Genomic DNA, 19,328 nt, shown 5'->3' with positions numbered 1-19,328 from the left:
AAAAACTGACTTCAAAGATAAGGGTATCAAGGTTGAAGAATACTTGCAGACTATTTAATCTACAGTTCATGTCACATCATTGAATATATGAATATTTATTCTTGTGGTGCTGGAGCAAACCTTTTTTTTTTCTTTTCATTTTTGATTCTTTGATTTAAAAAAAAAACGAGGTTAACTCTTTCACATCTTGTTTTGTTTGACTGAAAGATTAAAAAGAACAAATATTAAATTTACGCTGATGTGTGACAAAGAAAGAATATTTAGTGTACAGTTTACAGTACCGTTCAGAGAGCAGATAATCCGGATCAGTCAAAATTGAGGAGGAAAATGAATTCACTGACATCCTCTCCCCTCTGTATGTGTCAGGGTGTTCCCTCCTCAGTTTTCACTGGAGCGTGAAGTCTGTCAGAACACTGAAACACACAAATACTCATCAGCTACACTCATGGAGCACCTCATTAGGAGCCCCATCCTAATATTGGGCAGGTCCTCCCTTTGCCTGAGGTCATTGTGACATGGAGTCAATGAGATGTTATTTGTTTCTGCAGATCTTTCAGCTGCCCATTCATGCTGCCAATCCCCTGTTCTAACACATCCCAAAGGTTTTCGACTCGATTCAGATTTGGTGACTGTCACTCAGTGAAGTACAGTGAAATGTTCAATAAACATTTCACGTTTGAGATTTTTCTCCGTGACATGGTTCATTTTCAATTCAAAAATATATATTTGAAGATGGTGAAATGAAGCCACAAAGTGATGAACATGGTCAGCAACAATGGCTGAGGCAGTAAAATGATCATTGATTGGTTTTAAGGGGCGCTAAGCATGCCAAGAGTGTGCCAGTCGTCACCTGTTCAGTCTTGATGAGCCTCGGATGCCTGTTCTTGGTTGACGGGGGGTAAAACTTGACATGGTCGTCTGCTGGTGGTGTGCGTCCACCTCAAGAATGAACGTTTTTGTGCACACCACAGTTATAAAGAGTGATGATCTCAGTTATCATTTCTGTCCCTTTCAACTCAACAAGATATTTCCACCAACTGGCATTGGCTGGATGTTTTTTGCCTTTTTCGTTTTTAACCATTTTGTGAAAAAACTGCAGAGACTGCTGTGTCCAAAAAATCTCAGGAGATGAGTAGTTTCAGAAATACTCAAATCAAGAATCATGACATATACCAGAGAATTAGAACAGGACGTTGATCACTCTCAGACTGACTGACTGATCTTAGTAAGGATAGTTATGTTAAATAACTTGTTTCCCACAGAATTAGTTCAATATGTCAGTAATTGGGGTGCACGCACACGACGGTCACTCTCACGCACATCAGACTCCAAAAGTGAAAGATAAATTCTTGCATGAGAGAAAAAACTGCGTTGTTGAAACTCTGAGGTCCGACTGTCTGCATTGATGGTAAAAACATTATGGACCATAGCGTGAGCATGCAGTAGCTGGACAGGCTGGCTGTACACATCAAGTTAGAGATGTCATACATTGTTTTGATAAGTGTAGAAAATATTATGGTTCATCATGAAATTGTGATGGGACAAATTGGAAAATGGCGGGCTCCCACAGTCAAGCTAACTAATCATAAACACACTCAGTCAAAAATACTAACTCATCATTTATTACTCTACAAATATGTGTTCAAATAATTTTATTAATATTGAGCAATGTTTGCAAAATTAAGAGTTATCCAAACAGAAATGTATCTCTATGAATAAAACTGGAAACCGAGGCTAGGAACCTTGACTCTCAAACTGACGGATTGGTCTTAATACAAGGATCAACAACAGTAATAAACTAACACAGTTCAAGTATCAATCTTAGGTGATGCTGCTTTATGTTTTGGTATCAGTTTGGTTAAACACCATTGCCACTGCCAATAGTGAAAAATCTGCATAACCATCATTAACAACAATATACGTTTATACATTATTCCTGAATGGACAATTCTGTACAATGTGTACATCTAATTTTAGTTTTGTGTTAGTGTTGTGATGGTAATACTGTTGTGCTTAGGCAAAATAACAAATATTTACTGATCAAAAGATCTGAGGACTTCTGCCATGACAATTAGGTCATAAACTGGGTAGCACCTGTGGCGATGATCAGGATCTGTGACTCACTACAATGAGAAGTCGTTTGTTGAAACAAGAGTCACACCATCCAAATAATGCAAGACCTTTATCGAAGAAAAAATTATGAATTGTTTTGATTCATGTTAATCAAAAAGACCAAAAAAATTAAACGACAGCGATGGCAGGAAGAGTACATTTCAGATGGGAGAAGCATCACAGTAGTGTCAGGTGTGTGTGTGAGAGAGAGATCACCTTCCACAATTAAAAACGTACTCATTACAATGAAGATCATCTGTGTTCCATAGTGCATCTGAAACTTATGTTCAATATGAAATTTTAAAGAATGACTGCTCGGTAGCACAGTGGCTTGTGTCCAATAAATATATGTCAATAATAATCATTGGAGGCTCTTTTGAAGGCTTTTAGTGAGCAACGGCCACTGCAGCCACACATGGTGATTATCTCTCATGGGCTCTATGTCAAAATGAGTAAATGTTTTTTATGTCAAGAAAAAAACAAAGCCAGAGCTCTAACATCATTGTCCATCTCTATGAACCGAAACAGTCCTGAACACATATTCCTCATGATCCTGAACCAGAAGAGCTGCTGCTGTGACAAATACACCAAACTCTGTTCACAATTCTTGATATTTTAAAGGTTTCCTTGCTGGTTATCAGAGATTAATGCAGGTTTTTAAATGGGCCTGATTCTGGCAGTTAAAGCTGCGACTATCAGTCAATTACACACTTCTCGCAGGAGATTACTCATCAAAGACACAGAGAAAGAAAAGGCGTTCAGGAAGAGGAATGAAATCTGCAAAATTCTCCCTATTCCAAGTCAGTGAGCCATCACAGTGAGCTAATTATGTAGCTGCTATTTTAAGGTAAAAAGGTTGCATGGTGTTGCTTTAACAAGTGAAAGAAATACACACGTAACATTCTCAGGGAATATCTCCAAAATCAGAATTTGACACATACATTGTAAATAGCAGAGGATCATCCGTATTCACATTATATATATTTTTTTTTTATTATCTTGTGAAACATGTGAACTAACTCTCAGAAACACACAGAAACTTTTGAGATGAGTCCCTCTCAGACTTCAGTGATGTTCTTTACAGTCAGAGTGAAGTTCATATGTGGTTGACCCTGCTGGATGATGTCGTAAAGCTGAAAGACACAAATCCAAATAAACTCATCATATTCAGGTCCTGGGGTCTCATTTATAACCGTTGCGTACGCACAAAACGGGGCCTGAAACGTGCGTACGCCACTTCTCACGCAAACGTTGGGATTTATAAAAACAAACTTGACGGGAAAATTTGCGTATTTCCACGCAAACTCTGACCCATGCGTACGAACGTTTTGGAGACGGGAAAGTGGCGACGCAGACGTGAGGTGGTGAACTGAAGCAGATTATTGATCCACTTCATCATTTACATTAAAACCAACAGCTTTAGTTGTGCTCGCGCGACATATCTGTTCCACAAGAACCTTTTAATTAAAAATATATAAAACAACTTAGAGCAAATTACGTTCAGACTCCATTAAACAGCGGAGTTACAGAGCCGAGTCATTAACAGTTTTTAATAACATCTTCTAACACTGTGCGTGTATTAAATCGCTGCAGTGAACGTGACTGTGCCATCAGGCGCACAGAGCGCACAGAGCGCACTGGAGATCTCTTACAAGAAATGAAGAAACTTTCCAAATAATATCCCAGAGTGGAGGTGAGGATCCACTGATGTGAGGGAATCGGTCCGATGCTCTAAATAAATAAACACTGCCGTGACACTGGTGCGTGATTCTGCGTGATGGGTGCACGCGAATAGAAGGATGAGGAGGAAACGAGGGTTCAGCGATGTCTGATCAGCTGATAGAGATTCTATTGCTCTGCGATCTCGGAGCTGAACTCAGTCCAGTATCACACAGATCAACCGACGGAACCGAACCATACCAGTACAAACACGAGCATATAATAATAATTCTGTCAAATTCTATCAGATAGGGGACATCACAGCTGTTTCTGAATTTAATAATCCTGCAGTTTTGGATGATTAAAATACGTTCCCTCATATTCTGAGAGTGTGTTTTTTTTTTTTACCTCCACCTTTGAATTGGATCTCTTTTTTTTTATTTCAGGCTTCGTTCTTTCTATCGCAATCACACATTGTGTTATCCACAGCAGCAGCAGAGTATCAGTGTATTTTCTTTATTAGTGACATCACTGCTGTCCCATAAAATCGCTCTTCACCTCCACCTCACTAACAAACACCTCGACGTCAGTGTCAGAAAGTTTCGCTTCCTCTTCTCATCGCGTGATGCCGTGACTCCATCAGGACTCACGGTGGAAACCCATTGGTCAGCAGCCCAATTTCATATTCATGACGTGCTTTGCATTGACCATTTGTGGTTGAAAGGGGGTTTGTGGAGGGCGGACTTGGAGGCAGATCCACGTACGAACGTTTCCAGGTGGACTGTGATTTATAAAGTCAACATTGCGTTCAGGTGTGCGTACGTACACTTTTAGTATGAATCCCACGCACTGTTTTATAAATGAGACCCCTGGTCCACCTGTTGTTATTATTAGAACGTGCACTACACAGTCAGCATAGGTTTAATTAATGTTTGACAATAGACGTTCAAATGGACATTAAACTCTGCGTGGACAAGAAAGTCGTCCTGTGAACACGTTATTACCTTGGTTAAGACTGGAGCCAGTGTCGTTTCATTTAACTCACGATTGGCCTGAACGGTTGCCTGAAGGATTGCCACAGCTGTGGGACAAACAAAAAGAGGCATGAGTTCAAAGCCATCAAAAGTCATGTTGGACTTCAAGGTGAATTATAAATAAAACTTACTGTTGTTTGTGAAAGCAGAGTGAGGAGTCTCTGCGGTGGATGTCCCCATAGTAAAGGAGGAAGAAGACGCTGGGGAAACTTTCCAAATAAAGTAAAGTACATTTGAAATCTACATCATCGAAAAACTTCAGCTCAACAAATTTGCTCAAATTGTCTCCATCTATTATCTATCTACTATCTACCCATCTACTTGGTACATATTCCAGTTATTAATTATCCTTGCACTCACATGTCTGGGCGGCCCCTGAGGCCAAACCTGCAGTGAGTACGATCAGCAGCAGCATGTCGAAGCTTTACCTATTTATTGAATTTTTTCAGAGTGAAGTCTGTCGTGGGAAAGTGTCGTTTCTGCCTTCAAAGGACCTCTGGTTGCTTTTGTCCTGGAGGAAATGACACCCTTTTTCAGAGGGTGTGTCATGTTAGCAACAATAGTTACTGAAGGGGTGACTCAAGCAGAAAACCAAGGGTCAGAATAATGGGCTCATTGTTCAAACAAATACAGCACCTTTCTAGTCGGTGAAGCATGGCCCTGTGTGATTTGCTTTGTCATAAAACACTGAAATCCTCCCACTAACCAGTGAAAGAAAGGCTGAATGAGTACAAATAAAGAACAGAAAAAGACGTAGCTGCTCTCGCAAAGCTAAACGAAAGCTTGTTGGAGATCCAACTGTTTTAGAGCAGCCGCAGGTGTCAGGGTATGGTTGAGCAGGTGGACCCAAGATGCAGAGGCAGAGTTTTAAACAAAAATTGTCCTTTTAATGGGAAAAATATCTTAACAGGAGAAAACCACAAACAGAGAGATCTCAAAATGTCTACACTTAAAAAACGAAGAGCACACAGGGGCACAGAGACTTATATATACACAGGGAAGGCAGGGGCAATTGAACACATGAGGACTGGTGCAGACAACCACAAGGGCGTGAAACAGGTCCAAGACAGGGAGTGAAGAAAGAAAACACACAAGGAGCAGAAACTACAAAATAAAACAGGAAACAGAACACAGGGAGTGGGAAAACATGAGACACAGGAACAAGTCATAAACAAACACAAACACAGGGATAAACATGAAACACAAGGAGGTAATAATTAAACTGAAAGCACTCTTCATAAAGAGGCAGAAAATAAACAGTCCGATGACAAAACCATGACAGCAGGAGTGTACTGCAACAGTGAGATCAGCAGGAAAGGCACTTACTGGTCGGACTCCTCATATCGCGGATCTGTTATCTCCACACAACCTGCTCGACATCCTCTGGCACTGGCCCTCTTACTGTTCCAGACTCCTGGCAAAAGACTAAGGGAGACAGAGCTTTTGAAATAAGAGCTCTGAGGCTCTGGAACACGCTGCCTGAGGAAATACAGCCAGCTGAGTCAGAAGCTTCCTTTAAATCACAGCTTTAAACATACTTTACAGGCTTACATTTATGTCACATATTTAGTGTTTTACTTCATTACTTGTTTTTATGTTTTCATGTTACTTTTGTGTTTTTATTTGTAAAGCAGTTTGTAACTTTGCTTTGAGAAGTGCTATATGATATTATTATAAAAAAAATCATTGGGATTTCCCCTGCCTTCCCTTCAGGGCTTGAAGGACACAGTAACCAGGAAGCTGGCAGAGAAAATCTCAAAGTATCCCTCTCACCCTCGACACGTCCTTTTACACCTCCTGTCCTCTGGCAGGCACCGTACACCGAAACCACCTCAGAACAGATTATTACCCTGAATAGCTGACAGTGTCATGTATATATCACAAACCTGTTGTTCTCCTAAATGTACATCGAGCTTCACATCGGCAAACAATGCACATACATCACTTTCTATTCTTATACACAAAACACACTACTGTTGTTTGCAGTATCACATTGTATTTTGTTGACTTTTACACATACTGATTTAGTGAGTCTGTAAATATTGTATGGTAAACGATACACAGCCAAAAGTAAATCACCTATAAACTTTCAAAGTTCAGAAGTCTTCTCTCTCCCTCCTGTCATTCAGCTGTCAGACGCGACTCTAACCCTGCACCTCACCTCTGGATACATCATCTCCCATTAAACCCTCCAACCAGAAGCCCTTCATCAGACGTCCAAACTTCACGCTCCATCCCTCGTCACCACCACTGCCCAGGTACCTGGGGAAGTCTTGATTGCTTCCATTGTGTTCCACTTCCTGCTGGGGTCTATGTGCCAAAGTCTATTCCTCTGTTCACAATATATTTATGATCATTATAAAATGTCTCTCCTGATTGAAATATAAGTTGTGGTGATAATCTGTAACAATAAGGCCAAATACAAATACTGTCTTCTGGAAGTTTTATTCTTATTATTATGTAGTACTTTCAAATGGAGAATACAGAGCTCAGCAGCCTCAGCAGCTGAGAGAAGCCGAGAGCAAAACAACTTTCTTTGGGTCATTCTTAAACACACAAGTGAGCGAGAGGATGTCATGAGTAACAGCCAAGAAAAAGGCTTTTGTTGCTATTGTGAATGCGTCTGTGCAGTGAATCTCTTGCTACGTTGCGTATGTGTGAAAAGCAAACTGGGGGTGAACTCTGTAGCAAATTCTCCGTAATTTACCCGCAGGTCATTTCTGAAAACAGCTTTACTTAAGGAAAAAGGGCTTGGGTGCCAGACAGGGCTTCTTAACCTGTCAATTAATTAGAATATATCCCAGTCAGAGAGCTAAGCCCAGATAGCTTGTTGTCATAGCTACAAAAGGCATCAGAGGAAAGGAAATCAGAAACAATCAATTCAGTTAATCAATTAGTGTTCCATTAATTATTCAAATCCAAATAACAATCAAATCAAAGAAGTATGACTGATAAACAAACATCAAAGACTCACACCGAAATATCAATTAATCAATAGAATTCACTTCCAAATCATAATATTAAATGTCCATTGATTAAACAAATGAAATAATGAGATAATTAGTGTTTTTTGAGTTCAGATGATGTATGAGATTATAGGGTGTGTGCGGAGTGTGTTCAGGAAAAACGGTTTGTATGTTGTATTCAGTTCAGTTCTTCATAGTCTGATTATTGGAGATGGATGTGTGTGTGTGTGTGTGTGTGTGTGTGTGTGTGTGTGTGTGTGTGTGTGTGTGTGTGTGTGTGTGTGTGTGTGTGTGTGTGTGTGTGTGTGTGTGCTGGAGAGGAGAGTTAATGTCCAATGAGAGTGGAAAACAATGATAATGTGTGTGTTGGGCAAAGGGAATCGGGGAAGCCAGGAGAGTTTCACAACGGAGACAGATTTAGTTTTTGTGGTTCAACCGGGACAGAGAAGACCACAGCCTAATCAGAGCAGGCTAGACAGACACTTTTCTTCCTCTTTTAGCACATATTTCCAGAAACTGGTTTATCTGTACAATGATATCCTTCCTCGGTTCTCTTCAATGCTGCCTTTGTTTGATTGCTCTCCTTTTGGCTCACAGGTGTGTCCAACTTATCATCTCCGTTTCCCTGCCTTCTTTTCCTGTTCAGGTGTAAAGGGCCATTCTGTCTATTTAATTTCCTCCTTACTGCTTCAACTAAAAAAGTAAAAAAAAATATTTCCCAGTCTGTGTCCATTGAGTGATGTGACACAGTTATTCTATGCAACTAGGAGTTCTTCAACTTCCTGCTGCTGGTGCTGCTACTTGCAGAGCTGGAACGTCTGGAGGTGGTGGGAGGAGGGGAGGTCACAGTCATGTCTAAGCCCAGGTCCACAGTCTTCAACACGGTAGAATGCAGTGCAGAGGCCCTGGGGCTGCTGCTGGCTGAAGATGCAGGAGACCTTCAATAAAGAGAGAGAACAGCACCATGAAGATACAGAAGAGGAGTAGAACTGGGAAATCTTCAATTCTTCGTATGACAAAAAAGAAAACAAGACCTTTAATAGTACTAAACTAGATTTATTAAGTGTGAAGCCTGTTGAGGAGAGAGTCTGACCTGAGGGATGCAGAGCTGCGGGCGGAGTTTGTCTTGGAGCTGCGATGGCTGGTGGGCGTGGAGGAAGGAGCTGGAAAAGACAGATTGGCCTGAATGAAAAAGCAGAAACAAAAAAGATTTAAGAAATCTGATTTTGTCACTAAAATTTCTACACAATTCAAGTTAAATCCCATTACTGACATTAAAGCAAAGCCAAGCACGTTTAATGCTTAATAAATCATCTGTACCGCCCTTCGTTTTATACCTGCAGGAAGTATTTCTCCAGCACTGGTCTGAGATCAGGCTTGTCCTCCACGGCCTCATTTAGCATCTTACCGATGCTCTTGTTGAATTCTTCTAGTTCCCTCAGTTTAATGTCTTTTTCCTCTAAAGTCTCAGACTTGGTGTTATTCGCTGCACGGATCTCTTTTGTCAGCTTGGAGCACTTGGAAAGCACAAGGAAAGTACAAAATTAAATTATGATTAAAGGTTACATACACACACACAGCATTCCTCCTTTATTTACTAACCATTGCCAGAGCATAATCTACCCTATTTATACTAGGTTGAGCCAAACTAGAGAAAAACACAAACAATTTTTTTCAGATAAAAAATGTTCAATTGCGTTAGTCTGACTTATTAACTGACAATAAAAATAAAATATTAGTGTTGAGATATTATTAATATATAGATATTTCATAATATTAAAACATATAAAGTGTGGTTAGCCAAACAATTACAGGTGGACATCAAACCTGTTTGGTTGCCCTGTCAATCTTCTCTTGCTGGGAGGTGATTTCTTTGATCAGTTTGCTGATGAGTGATTGTCTGTACTCTATCTTATCTTTCTCAACCTGCTCTTCTTGCAGCAGACTCTCAAAGGTATTGTTCATGTCCTGGAAACAGAGGGTGGTAAACAAAAAAACACACTTCACCACACAATAGCAGCTATCGAGAAAAACATTGAAAAACTGCAAAGGACTAGAATAGTTTTTAAGAAACAATGAAGCATGAAGCCATATCAAATATATAGGAATATTAACAATATATCATGGACATGCGCTCAAGCAAAACAACTGAAAACTCCCTGTAATCAACCACTTTATGCATCAGGAAGAAAACCATTGTGATTCTCCAGAGGAAACAATATTTGGACTTTTGCTGGAAATAAACGGCCTTGGACACCTAACTAACCCCTGGGTACAGCTTGTGATGCTACAATGACCTAATGTGTATATAGTAGGGCTGTGTATTGGCCATATTGCCAAATGTTTTAATCCAATTTTTGTAAAGCTGTCATAGAATAAAAAAAGAACCCACCACAACATGCAAGAAATATGTAGGTATTTAAAAGTGGAAGCGTCAATTGGCTGACGATAAATTACAACCCTGCTGTGTAGCACACAAACACAAAATAAACTGTGGGATACAAATCTTTAAATGTTTACTATTGATAAAAAAAATCAATAAGGTGTTTGTCAGAATCGAAACAGCATTAAAACTAGATGTGATCAACTTTTTTTTTCTAAAAAGTTAGGAAGGACTTAACACACATTTAAAAATGGATTTACAAATAGCTGTTGCCCCCGAATCTAATACAAAAAAATATGAATTCTTGGTCATAGATATCAACACGTCAATTAAGATTTTTGTTTACTTATTACTATAACTACAAGGAACTGTAATGGAAAAATAACTAAGTGTGGTTGAAACCTATTTTGAAGTTGAAAAGTAAGTTTTTGCAGACCTGTCTAAATACTTTTATGACCTGTCTAAATACATATATAACCTGTCTAAATACTTTTATAACCTGTCTAAATACTTGTATGACCTTTTTATCACTTATTTACTCTCCAAAGAACTGAATTTATGTCTGCTTTATCTCCAAAGGAAACATATGTAAATCATTTTTCTGTGTTTTGATTCATGTCTCAAACTCCGCCTACAGAACCAGTCTGAACTGGCTCAGACAAACAGCCTTAGTTCTCCTATATAAGATCCTTGCATTTGACTTTTCTGCACCTTCACTCTGAGATCCCTGCAGACAAAGACAAATTTAGTGTTCCAGCCTCTTGTATTTTCAGATTTCCATCACAATTTGGTGTCAGAAGTGGGATTGCACGACTGGGGGCATCTGGACTCGGTGTCTACGGTTGAGTGGCCTTCTTGGGAAAGTAGTTTCCAACCTTAAACTCCCCAAAAGGATGGGTGAGACGCAGGGACCGAGACCCGAGCCTGGATCGTCTGAGCGCTGCGATCTATCTGGTGAGAATCTTAAAGTTCAAGTGTATTTTATACCGGCATGCATAGTGTTAAGGAGAAGTTGGTCCAAGGGGATTGGATCCTTCGGCGGGTGAAAGCCCCGTAAATCTTTAACCAAGGTTTAGAAGAAACCTGGAAGGTGGACTGACGAGGTACCTCAGAGTTTGTTAAGACCACAACCACGGAATTATATAATACTGGGTAGTATTTGGATTGTGTGAAGCAAGACTCCAAAAGCGCGCTACATAGACAATTTCTCTAAGGCATTAGGATTTATGTTGGTCAGGCAGGATATTTGAAGAAAAATGTAAATACACATAGGCAAATTTGGTGTTCCAGCCTCTTGTATTTTTTGATTTCCATCACAGAACATAGATGCTAATTATTGACAACAAATGTGATGTAAAATTGTTGAAAATGTGAGCCAATCTTCTGAGAATGTATTGTACATGTAAGTCCAGTAGACATTTTCTGTGAGACTTGTGATGGGACATGTTATGATTCAGGTTGAGTTATTTATTCAGTGGTTATGGAATAATTGTTACATCTTTCTATGTCATCTGCTCAACACCGGCTATAAACGGGACTAACCTGTAAGTCCTGTTGCAGCTCCTGGACGTGTCTCTTCTTGAACTTGAATGTATCCTCAGCTGCACTTAACTCTTCCTCTAACTTCAGTTTTTCCTGGTATTCTGGACCTGAAACAAAAAATCTGAATTACTTTGTGTGTGAGTGTTGTTTTTGATTTGTTGTTTTGAAGTTGTTCTGTCAACCCCGTCATACGTACTTGATTCATTGACTTTGTTGAGAGATTTGCGAAACATTGAGTTACTGTTGTTGAACAGCTGGATGGTGTTCTCCAGAGCGCTGTTCTCCAGCTCCATTTTGTGTATTTTAGCATCTAGAGCGTCTCCCTTTTGCTTGAGCTCCTCTTTCTCTTGTGCAGCCTGGTGAAAAGCACAAAACCGCAGTAACTCAGAGAGCTGGTGGACACTGAGGGACAATCTGATCATGGTTAGCCTCAGCCGACTCTGCATGTGACACGATGGTGTGTGTGTGTGTCTGTGTAGACCTCAGACCTTTGTGATATAGTAGGCCTGTGACTTCTCCTCTTCCCCCTCAGGAGCTGCCATCGAGAGGGTCACAACTTCAAAACGGCTCTTTATCATGACAATCTTGGACAGTTTCTCATTCAGCTCAGCACTGAAACAGAATCAGTCACAGTGATTGTCTTTGTAAAACATTTTACGAATGGAGAAGTTACTTAAAAACCAGGTGATACATTTGTACACGAGGCCCCAGAGGTCTAAGACCACTTCACATTCACCTGGATGGGGCAGTGGTCTCAGACTATTGGACTTAGTTAGTATATGAGATTTGAGATAATTGCTGTGGTACTCACCTCAGTCTCTGTCTCTCCTGCTCACTGATCTTGAGCTTCTGGCCGAGCATCTCTCTGTAGACCTTGATCTCAGCCTCCCTCTCCTTTAAGGCTTTCTGCAGACCCAGCTTCCTCCTCTCCAACGACAGCACAGTGTCCGTCTTGTTGTACAGCAGATCTCTAATGCGCTTGACCTCTACCTTCAAGATGTTAAGCTCCACCAAGTCGTCCTACAGAGGAACATGAGGTCAAAAACAAAGTATCATTTAGCATACATTCTCTGAGTTACATTATATAAAACCGGTTGTGTTTTAGCATAAAATGTATCAAACACTGACGGTTGTTTAATCGTTTAAACATTATTTCTAACAAATATCGTTCACATTGTCACATAAACCACCTTGTGAATGTATGACCACAGACCAATTACTGCTACGTTTTTATGAACTAAAATTAGAATTAAAGATGCAAATAATGATTATTGTCATTATCAAATTGTCTGTTTTTTATTATTAATGAAAAGAAAAAAAAAATCGAATTAAGCAAAAATGGGGAACGTTCTTCCAAAGTGACAGAACCTCCGATCAAAGTATTTAAGTCTGATTTCCTAAACACAGTTTGAATACAGGACGTCCTGAGGTGGTAACTAAATGTCAACAACTCAGGTGAATTCATGACATCTGCTGTGTCATCAGTGCGTTACCTGTTTCCTGAGCCGGAGTGTCTTCAGCTCCTTCTCACTGGTAATACGGAGCAGCATGAGCTCCTCTACCTTCTCGGTCACATCTCTCTTTTGAGCTTCGGACTTTCCCATTTCTTTCTTCAATAAGCGGATATCTTCCTGTCAGAGAGAGAGCCAGAGAGAGGTATGTGAGATATCATTATTTCATTTAGAAGAATAGAGAGAGAACGAGCAGTGAGACTGACCTCAGACTCCTTGAGAATGTTGGTTAGCATGTTGGCTGACTTCTTCTTCTCTTCCAGGGCTTTGGTCAGCTCAGCGATATTCATGTCTAGCGCTTGTTTTTCATCTAGCTGAACGTCTCCTTGCAGCCGTGCCAGTTTTCTATCCAGGTTGATGACCTTGGAGTCCTATGATGCAGGAAAGTGAGAGGAAAATAAGAAGCTATTTGTTGATGTTGCAGAGTCTCGCACAAGACTGGATAAAACAGGTTTTATTTTTTGGTGTAAACTTACCTGCTCATTAATGATCATCTGCTGTCTTAATAAGTCTTTCTCCTGTTTTCTCAGCTGGCTGTCCAGGCCGGTGATGGTGGATTTGCTCCTGGAAACATAGGCGACAGAATCCTTCCCCTTTGTCTTTAGAGCCTGCAAATGCTCTTTACGACGGAACAGCTCATGTCTGCAGTCACGCAGCTGCACATCCAGCTCCTAAAGGAAAGCACAGGAAACACAGGGTTACAAAGTAGTAATACAGTACAAAGCTATGATATTTTGAGCACTTTATAGATTCTAACAGTGATTCATGAAACACAACAATTTTATTAGTATACTGTGAGGGTGGTAGGGGGCGTTTTACCCTGCATTTATATTAATTCATAGAAACATAGCATGATAGCACTCAGTACAGTGCATACCTCCACCACAGCCCAACAGTCACCTAATGAAACCACATTTACTGTAAATTCACTGTAACCAGATTTTATTTGAATCTAATCCAAATTGCACAAAGGGATAAATATGAGTCCCATAAACATGCCTGAGCATGTCTGTTTTTTTTAATCAAGATCCATCAATCATTCTCTGAGAAATCAAAGATCCACCACAGCCCAACTGTCACCGAATGAAACCACATTTACTGTAAATTCACTGTAACCAGATTTTGTTTGAATCTAATCCAAACTGCACAAAGGGATAAATATGAGTCCCATAAAAATGTCAAAAAAACAAACACCTTATCTCACAATGTTAAAGAAAGGGGGAAACAAATATCCTGGAACTACCCCCTGGTCCTGATCAACCCCCAAATTGAATGGGTTCTTCCTTGAAACACAATTTCATGGAAATCGGTTAAGTAGCTTTTGTGTTTTCCATGCTAACCAACAAACAAACAAAGGTGGAGGTATGAGATTATCTATCCTGCTTTTCCTGTGATTTCAACAAAAAGTTAAAGTTCACAACTAATTTCAGACTTAGTTTATAGCACATATTTGCATTTTAAAACAGAATAACACGAATTGTATTGTCTAATATTTGTAATATTTTCAGTTGTTTGTGGGAGCATATTAAATGTATATTATGATAGAGATTATAATAGAGATTAAATTGAAAGTCCAGACTGCTGGAGACATGTATTCACATTCTTTATCAAATCAGAGCTTCTCTCACATGGCTTATGGAGGTTTGACAGTAAAAAAACAATAACATTTTGAAAAGTGAGGGGAACATGCCCCTTGAATGACCCTCGGAACGTCACATTATCTTGCAAACGACAGAAAGGGACTGTGGGTATCTCTTTCCCTCAACCAAGCTGAGTGATAAATTCTGACTGGGATGTTTGTAGTTATCAGTTACATGTTGTCCTACTCATTTTAAAACACAAGTAATGTTGAATGAACATTAACCAATCAAGGCCCACCTAAATATAATTAAGACCTATTACGTACGTAATATACGACTTTTATAGTCAAAAATTTACATTTTGCACCAGTGCTGCTTTGAGTTTAAAGAAATTGTCGGTTTGAATCTATTTCATCTCTTGCACCACACCTATATTATTACCTCTGTTCCATATGAATAATCTCACTTTAAAGTTGATGTATTTAAATTGAACTATGCAGTCACTAATGGTAAACTTTTTAATTTCGGAGAAGAGTGAATCGGGAAGAAGGGCCATGACAAAAAATACATATCCCACCCCAACAAGTGAGACAATGTGGAGACAGGATTTACAGTAGTTGTTTTATATGAAGGACAATCCCATGTCGCCCAGAGCAGTTTGAAATTCATTTAAACTCAACACTAACATACAATAGTTGTTATTTTTGATTGTGTCCCAAAGCTACCAGCAAAAATAATAATCAAACAGTGTCTTAAGATGTGAAAGTCCTCAAATGAAAAACTGAAAAAGATGTTGTAACGTAAATAACCACTCTCTCCAGCCTGACACCACAGCAGTTTATCAGTTCGCGGTTGTGTCAGGCTGCTCACCTTGATGTCCTCGTCCTCATCCCTGACAAACTGGTCCATCTGAGCAGCTCTCTCCTCCTCACTCAGGGCAGTCTGAGTAACTTCTTTAAGCTTCTCCTCCAGCGCAGTGTTATACGCCCTGGCCTCCTTGAGTCTACAACACACACACATATACAGACAGAGCTTGTTTATGAAGTACTACAGTGATTATATATCGCCAGAGACATGTTGTAATATACTTTATCACTCACTTCTCGTCATTATCCTGGATGTCTTTCTTCATTCTGGATATGTTGGTTGTCACAGACTTCACACTGGACGTTGCTTTGTCTCGTGCGCCCTTGCAACTATCCAGCTGCAATTAGCAAGCATTAGAATCAGTCTCAACAACATAAAGTTAGAATACGGATTAGATTAGCTGCAACATTCCTTGAGCATGTATTCTTCGTCTTTGGCTGAATTTCTTTGAGTAGCTGACCTCATCCTGCAGTGTACTGCAGTTATTCTCCTGCTCCTTCAAATCCTGCCGCAGCTTCACAGCCTGCCGCTGGGCTCCAGACATCTTCCTCTCAGTTTCCTTGTTGTTGTTCCTCTGATCATCCAGCAAGTGCTTCCTCTCTTTACTGGTGGCATTCCTTTCCCTGATAGTCTGGTTAGCTTCGGCAAGTTGCTGAACGGAGGAAGAAACAAAATCGGAGTTCAAACACAGGGTGTTAGTCAAGTGTACTGTTCAGTGAGCATTCACATTCTGATGGCTTCTACTGTTCAGAGGTTAATATACATTGGTTTGTCTTTTATCAGCAAAAGTGCAATGGTAAAAGACCTTACCAGTGCACACTGCTGCATCTCAGCATCACGTTGATTCATCTGCTTGACGGTGTTTTCCCACTGGTGGATCAGCTGCTGTGTCTCCAGGTGAGTCTGCTGCAAATTATCTGTCATCTTATCCAAAGCAAGCTGTTAGAAGAGCAGATGAATTTTTTTATAGGAATAATCAAAAGGATTACCACAGAAACACCCCACCCACCCCATCCCCTGAGTCCAGGCCACCAACTCTTACAGGATATCATTGTCTAAGGTATTTTTCTTGTACCTGTGCAGATATAGTCTCAGTCAACTCCTTGTCAACTGCTTTTCGCTTTTCACTGGCTTCCAGTGTCTTCTTCTCTATAGCCAGAGTGAGTGACTGCAACAGGGGAGGCAACACAGCTGTTAGCTCAGGAGGAGTAAGACTTGTAAAGGGCAGTTTAGCTACAACAGCCCATCAGCAACAACATTAAAACAGGTTACTGGTGTTAATGTTGTGGCTGATTAGTGCAGCTTCTCCTGAAACCAGAATGAACAGCTTGTAGATACTTTGAGGTCTTTTTACTTCACCTTGATCTTCTGCTCATCTTGCTGGGCGTACTTCATGATGGCCATTGCGTCCTCATCGTGACGTGCTGACTCCTCCAAAAAGGCATCCATGGTCTGCTGGTCCCAGTTCATCTGGTTCCTAAACTCCTCCAGCTTCTGTTTGGTCTTGAAGATGTGATTCTGAGGATATGGACAGAGGTCAGTACATTGTGAGGATGGGATGGAACCATCAGCTAAAAGTGTTTCTTATATTGTGAATGGTACAGACCTCCAGCATGTTTCTCCTCTCTGCTAAAGATCGACGCTCATTCTCCATCTTTGTCGTATCCTGCTCCAGGCGACCTGTCTCCCTCTCTGCGAGGGCTGTGAGGTGTTTCTCCAACGCTTCTTCTCTTTCCTTGGCCTTACATAAAGCCTGGGTGCATAAAAAACAAGAGAACAAAGCACCATACAGTGGTCCTGTTACTTTAACCCAATCATGAGATGAACACCTGACACGTAATACATATATATGTATTGTTTTCTGATAAACTTACCACAGTGTTCTCCAGCTCTTGTTGACCATTTTTGAGGAACTCGGTCATTAACTGCTTTTGATCCTTGTTGCTCTCAAGTTTGTTTTCCAGTTGCACCAGCTTTGCTTCTTTTTTCCGAATCTGTTGTCGTGAGAAAACGTCATAAGATTACAAGCAAATATACGTATTATAAATATCGTCTGTGTGCTCTTTTTTTATTGTTTTCTTACTTTACGTTTTTTTTGCCCTTTTCTTTCCAATTGTTTCTTAAAATCTTTTCTCTTCTTATTTTGAATTATATTTTAACATGTTTTTATTTTCATTTATATTGTATGTAAAGCACTTTGAGCTGCATTTCTTGTATGAACTGTGCTATATATATATATATATATATATATATATATATATGTTTATATAATATTATTAGTAGTAGATAGGATGGATGGATGGATAGATAACTTTATTGATCCACGTAGGGAAATTAACTAATAGTAATGGTAGTAGTAGTAGCAGTAATAGTAGTAATAGTAGCAGTAGTAGTGGTATTAGTAGCAGTAATAGTAGTAATAGCAGTAGTAGTAGTGGTGTTAGTAGTAGTATTAGTATCGTCTAGTTTCATGAAATGCATTGAGTCATTTTTGAGATAGTATAGTTTGGAGACCCTGTATTTAAATGTCTAATGTTCATCAGTTGTTTGTGTTTGTTGTGTTGTCATGATGCTCAGTGAGCTACATGCTAACCTGATGCTAACCCTGTCACTCACCTCCGCTGTCACAGCCTGGTTCTCAGCGTTAACTTCAGGGAAAGCGAAGCGCTCGTCCCAGCTCACGTCCGATAAAACGGAGTTCATGATGCGCCGCGTCTTCTGCTACAACAGAACCAATAACAGAACCAATAACAGGCAGAGGATTCACAGGAAGATCTGCTGCTGCTGCTGCTGCTGCTGTTGTTTGATGTCTGTTGTCTGTCGCCCGTAGCAACGGCACGAGCCCCTCAACTGTGTGGCCACTGGGAAGCAGCGCGACACCAGCGCCTCACACTGTCCGTCCGTGGTACTGCAGTCATCATTTCTACACCTCAGTTTATACACCAGTTGGACATTAAAACATTTAAACAGGAGTGTCTGCATAGAAAGTAATACAGAGGTCACATCTCAATTTATACACACTGTGTCTGTCTGAAGGCAAATTATAATCTAGGATCATATATATGTGAATTGATCAATTTAATACAACCAAAGACATCTTTGCTTAAAGTCTATAGCACTCAAAACAGGATTATAATAATATATTTCAGAATGATCAACAAAAATAGTAAAAATAATAATGAAAAGTTGTATTACCATTATTATGATCGTTAGGGATATGAATTTATCAAGTAGTATTTGTTAGGATGATGGTATTGATTAATGAAGTTGATTTGTGAAAGGGAAATCAAAAAAGGAATGGCTATCTGTATTTATGTTGTGTTATATTATGAAAGGGGGCAGGTAATATAAGATTTTTCTTCTTTATGCACCTTTTTCGTTCATGAATGTTTTGTTTTGTTAAAATGTTTTGGATAACCCTGAAATAAATCAATCTGGATTTGACAAAATGCTCTTTAAATAAAGATATTATTATTATTGTATGTTATTATTATCCAGTCCCATAAATTACTTTTTCTGTTTCTTGAAAGAAAACTGTTATAGTCAACTTTAAATGACCTGCTGCTCATAAACCTTGACAGTCCACTAAACAAGGAGCTAAACAGCATTTGTATTTCACTGACATGACTCATTCTTCAGATTTGTCAAAGAACGTCTGTGGGCCCTAAATCATG

At 39.7% G+C, this 19,328-nt stretch overlaps 1 protein-coding gene across 2 annotated transcripts; it reads right to left on the bottom strand.

Annotated features, from left to right (window-relative positions):
• Positions 1-1,637: 1,637 nt before the first annotated feature.
• On the bottom strand, positions 1,638-19,293 carry ccdc39 (coiled-coil domain containing 39). Of its 2 annotated transcripts, none has more exons than XM_035170372.2 (24): positions 18,271-19,293; positions 17,529-17,648; positions 17,261-17,407; positions 17,014-17,172; positions 16,730-16,822; positions 16,465-16,593; positions 16,115-16,306; positions 15,888-15,991; positions 15,658-15,790; positions 13,684-13,878; positions 13,414-13,578; positions 13,190-13,327; positions 12,508-12,716; positions 12,185-12,308; positions 11,893-12,052; positions 11,697-11,803; positions 9,599-9,739; positions 9,109-9,288; positions 8,865-8,953; positions 6,132-8,709; positions 5,166-5,333; positions 4,937-5,014; positions 4,776-4,852; positions 1,638-3,245 (listed from the first exon to the last, which is right to left on the bottom strand). In XM_035170372.2, exons 1-20 carry the CDS (start codon positions 18,355-18,357, stop codon positions 8,535-8,537), a joined length of 2,847 nt encoding a protein of 948 aa, XP_035026263.1. In that variant the 5' UTR covers positions 18,358-19,293; the 3' UTR covers positions 1,638-3,245; positions 4,776-4,852; positions 4,937-5,014; positions 5,166-5,333; positions 6,132-8,534. The 2 variants fall into 2 exon arrangements, with proteins under 2 accessions (XP_035026263.1, XP_047197816.1); XM_047341860.1 differs by having other exon boundaries at positions 5,234-5,333.
• Between the last annotated feature and the right edge of the window lie 35 nt (positions 19,294-19,328).

The sequence above is a fragment of the Hippoglossus stenolepis genome, chromosome 11 (assembly GCF_022539355.2).
Source record: "Hippoglossus stenolepis isolate QCI-W04-F060 chromosome 11, HSTE1.2, whole genome shotgun sequence".
Classification (NCBI taxonomy): Eukaryota; Metazoa; Chordata; class Actinopteri; order Pleuronectiformes; family Pleuronectidae; genus Hippoglossus; species Hippoglossus stenolepis.
Note: the sequence above shows the minus strand (reverse complement) of the source record. Positions and strands in the feature narration are given on the sequence as shown.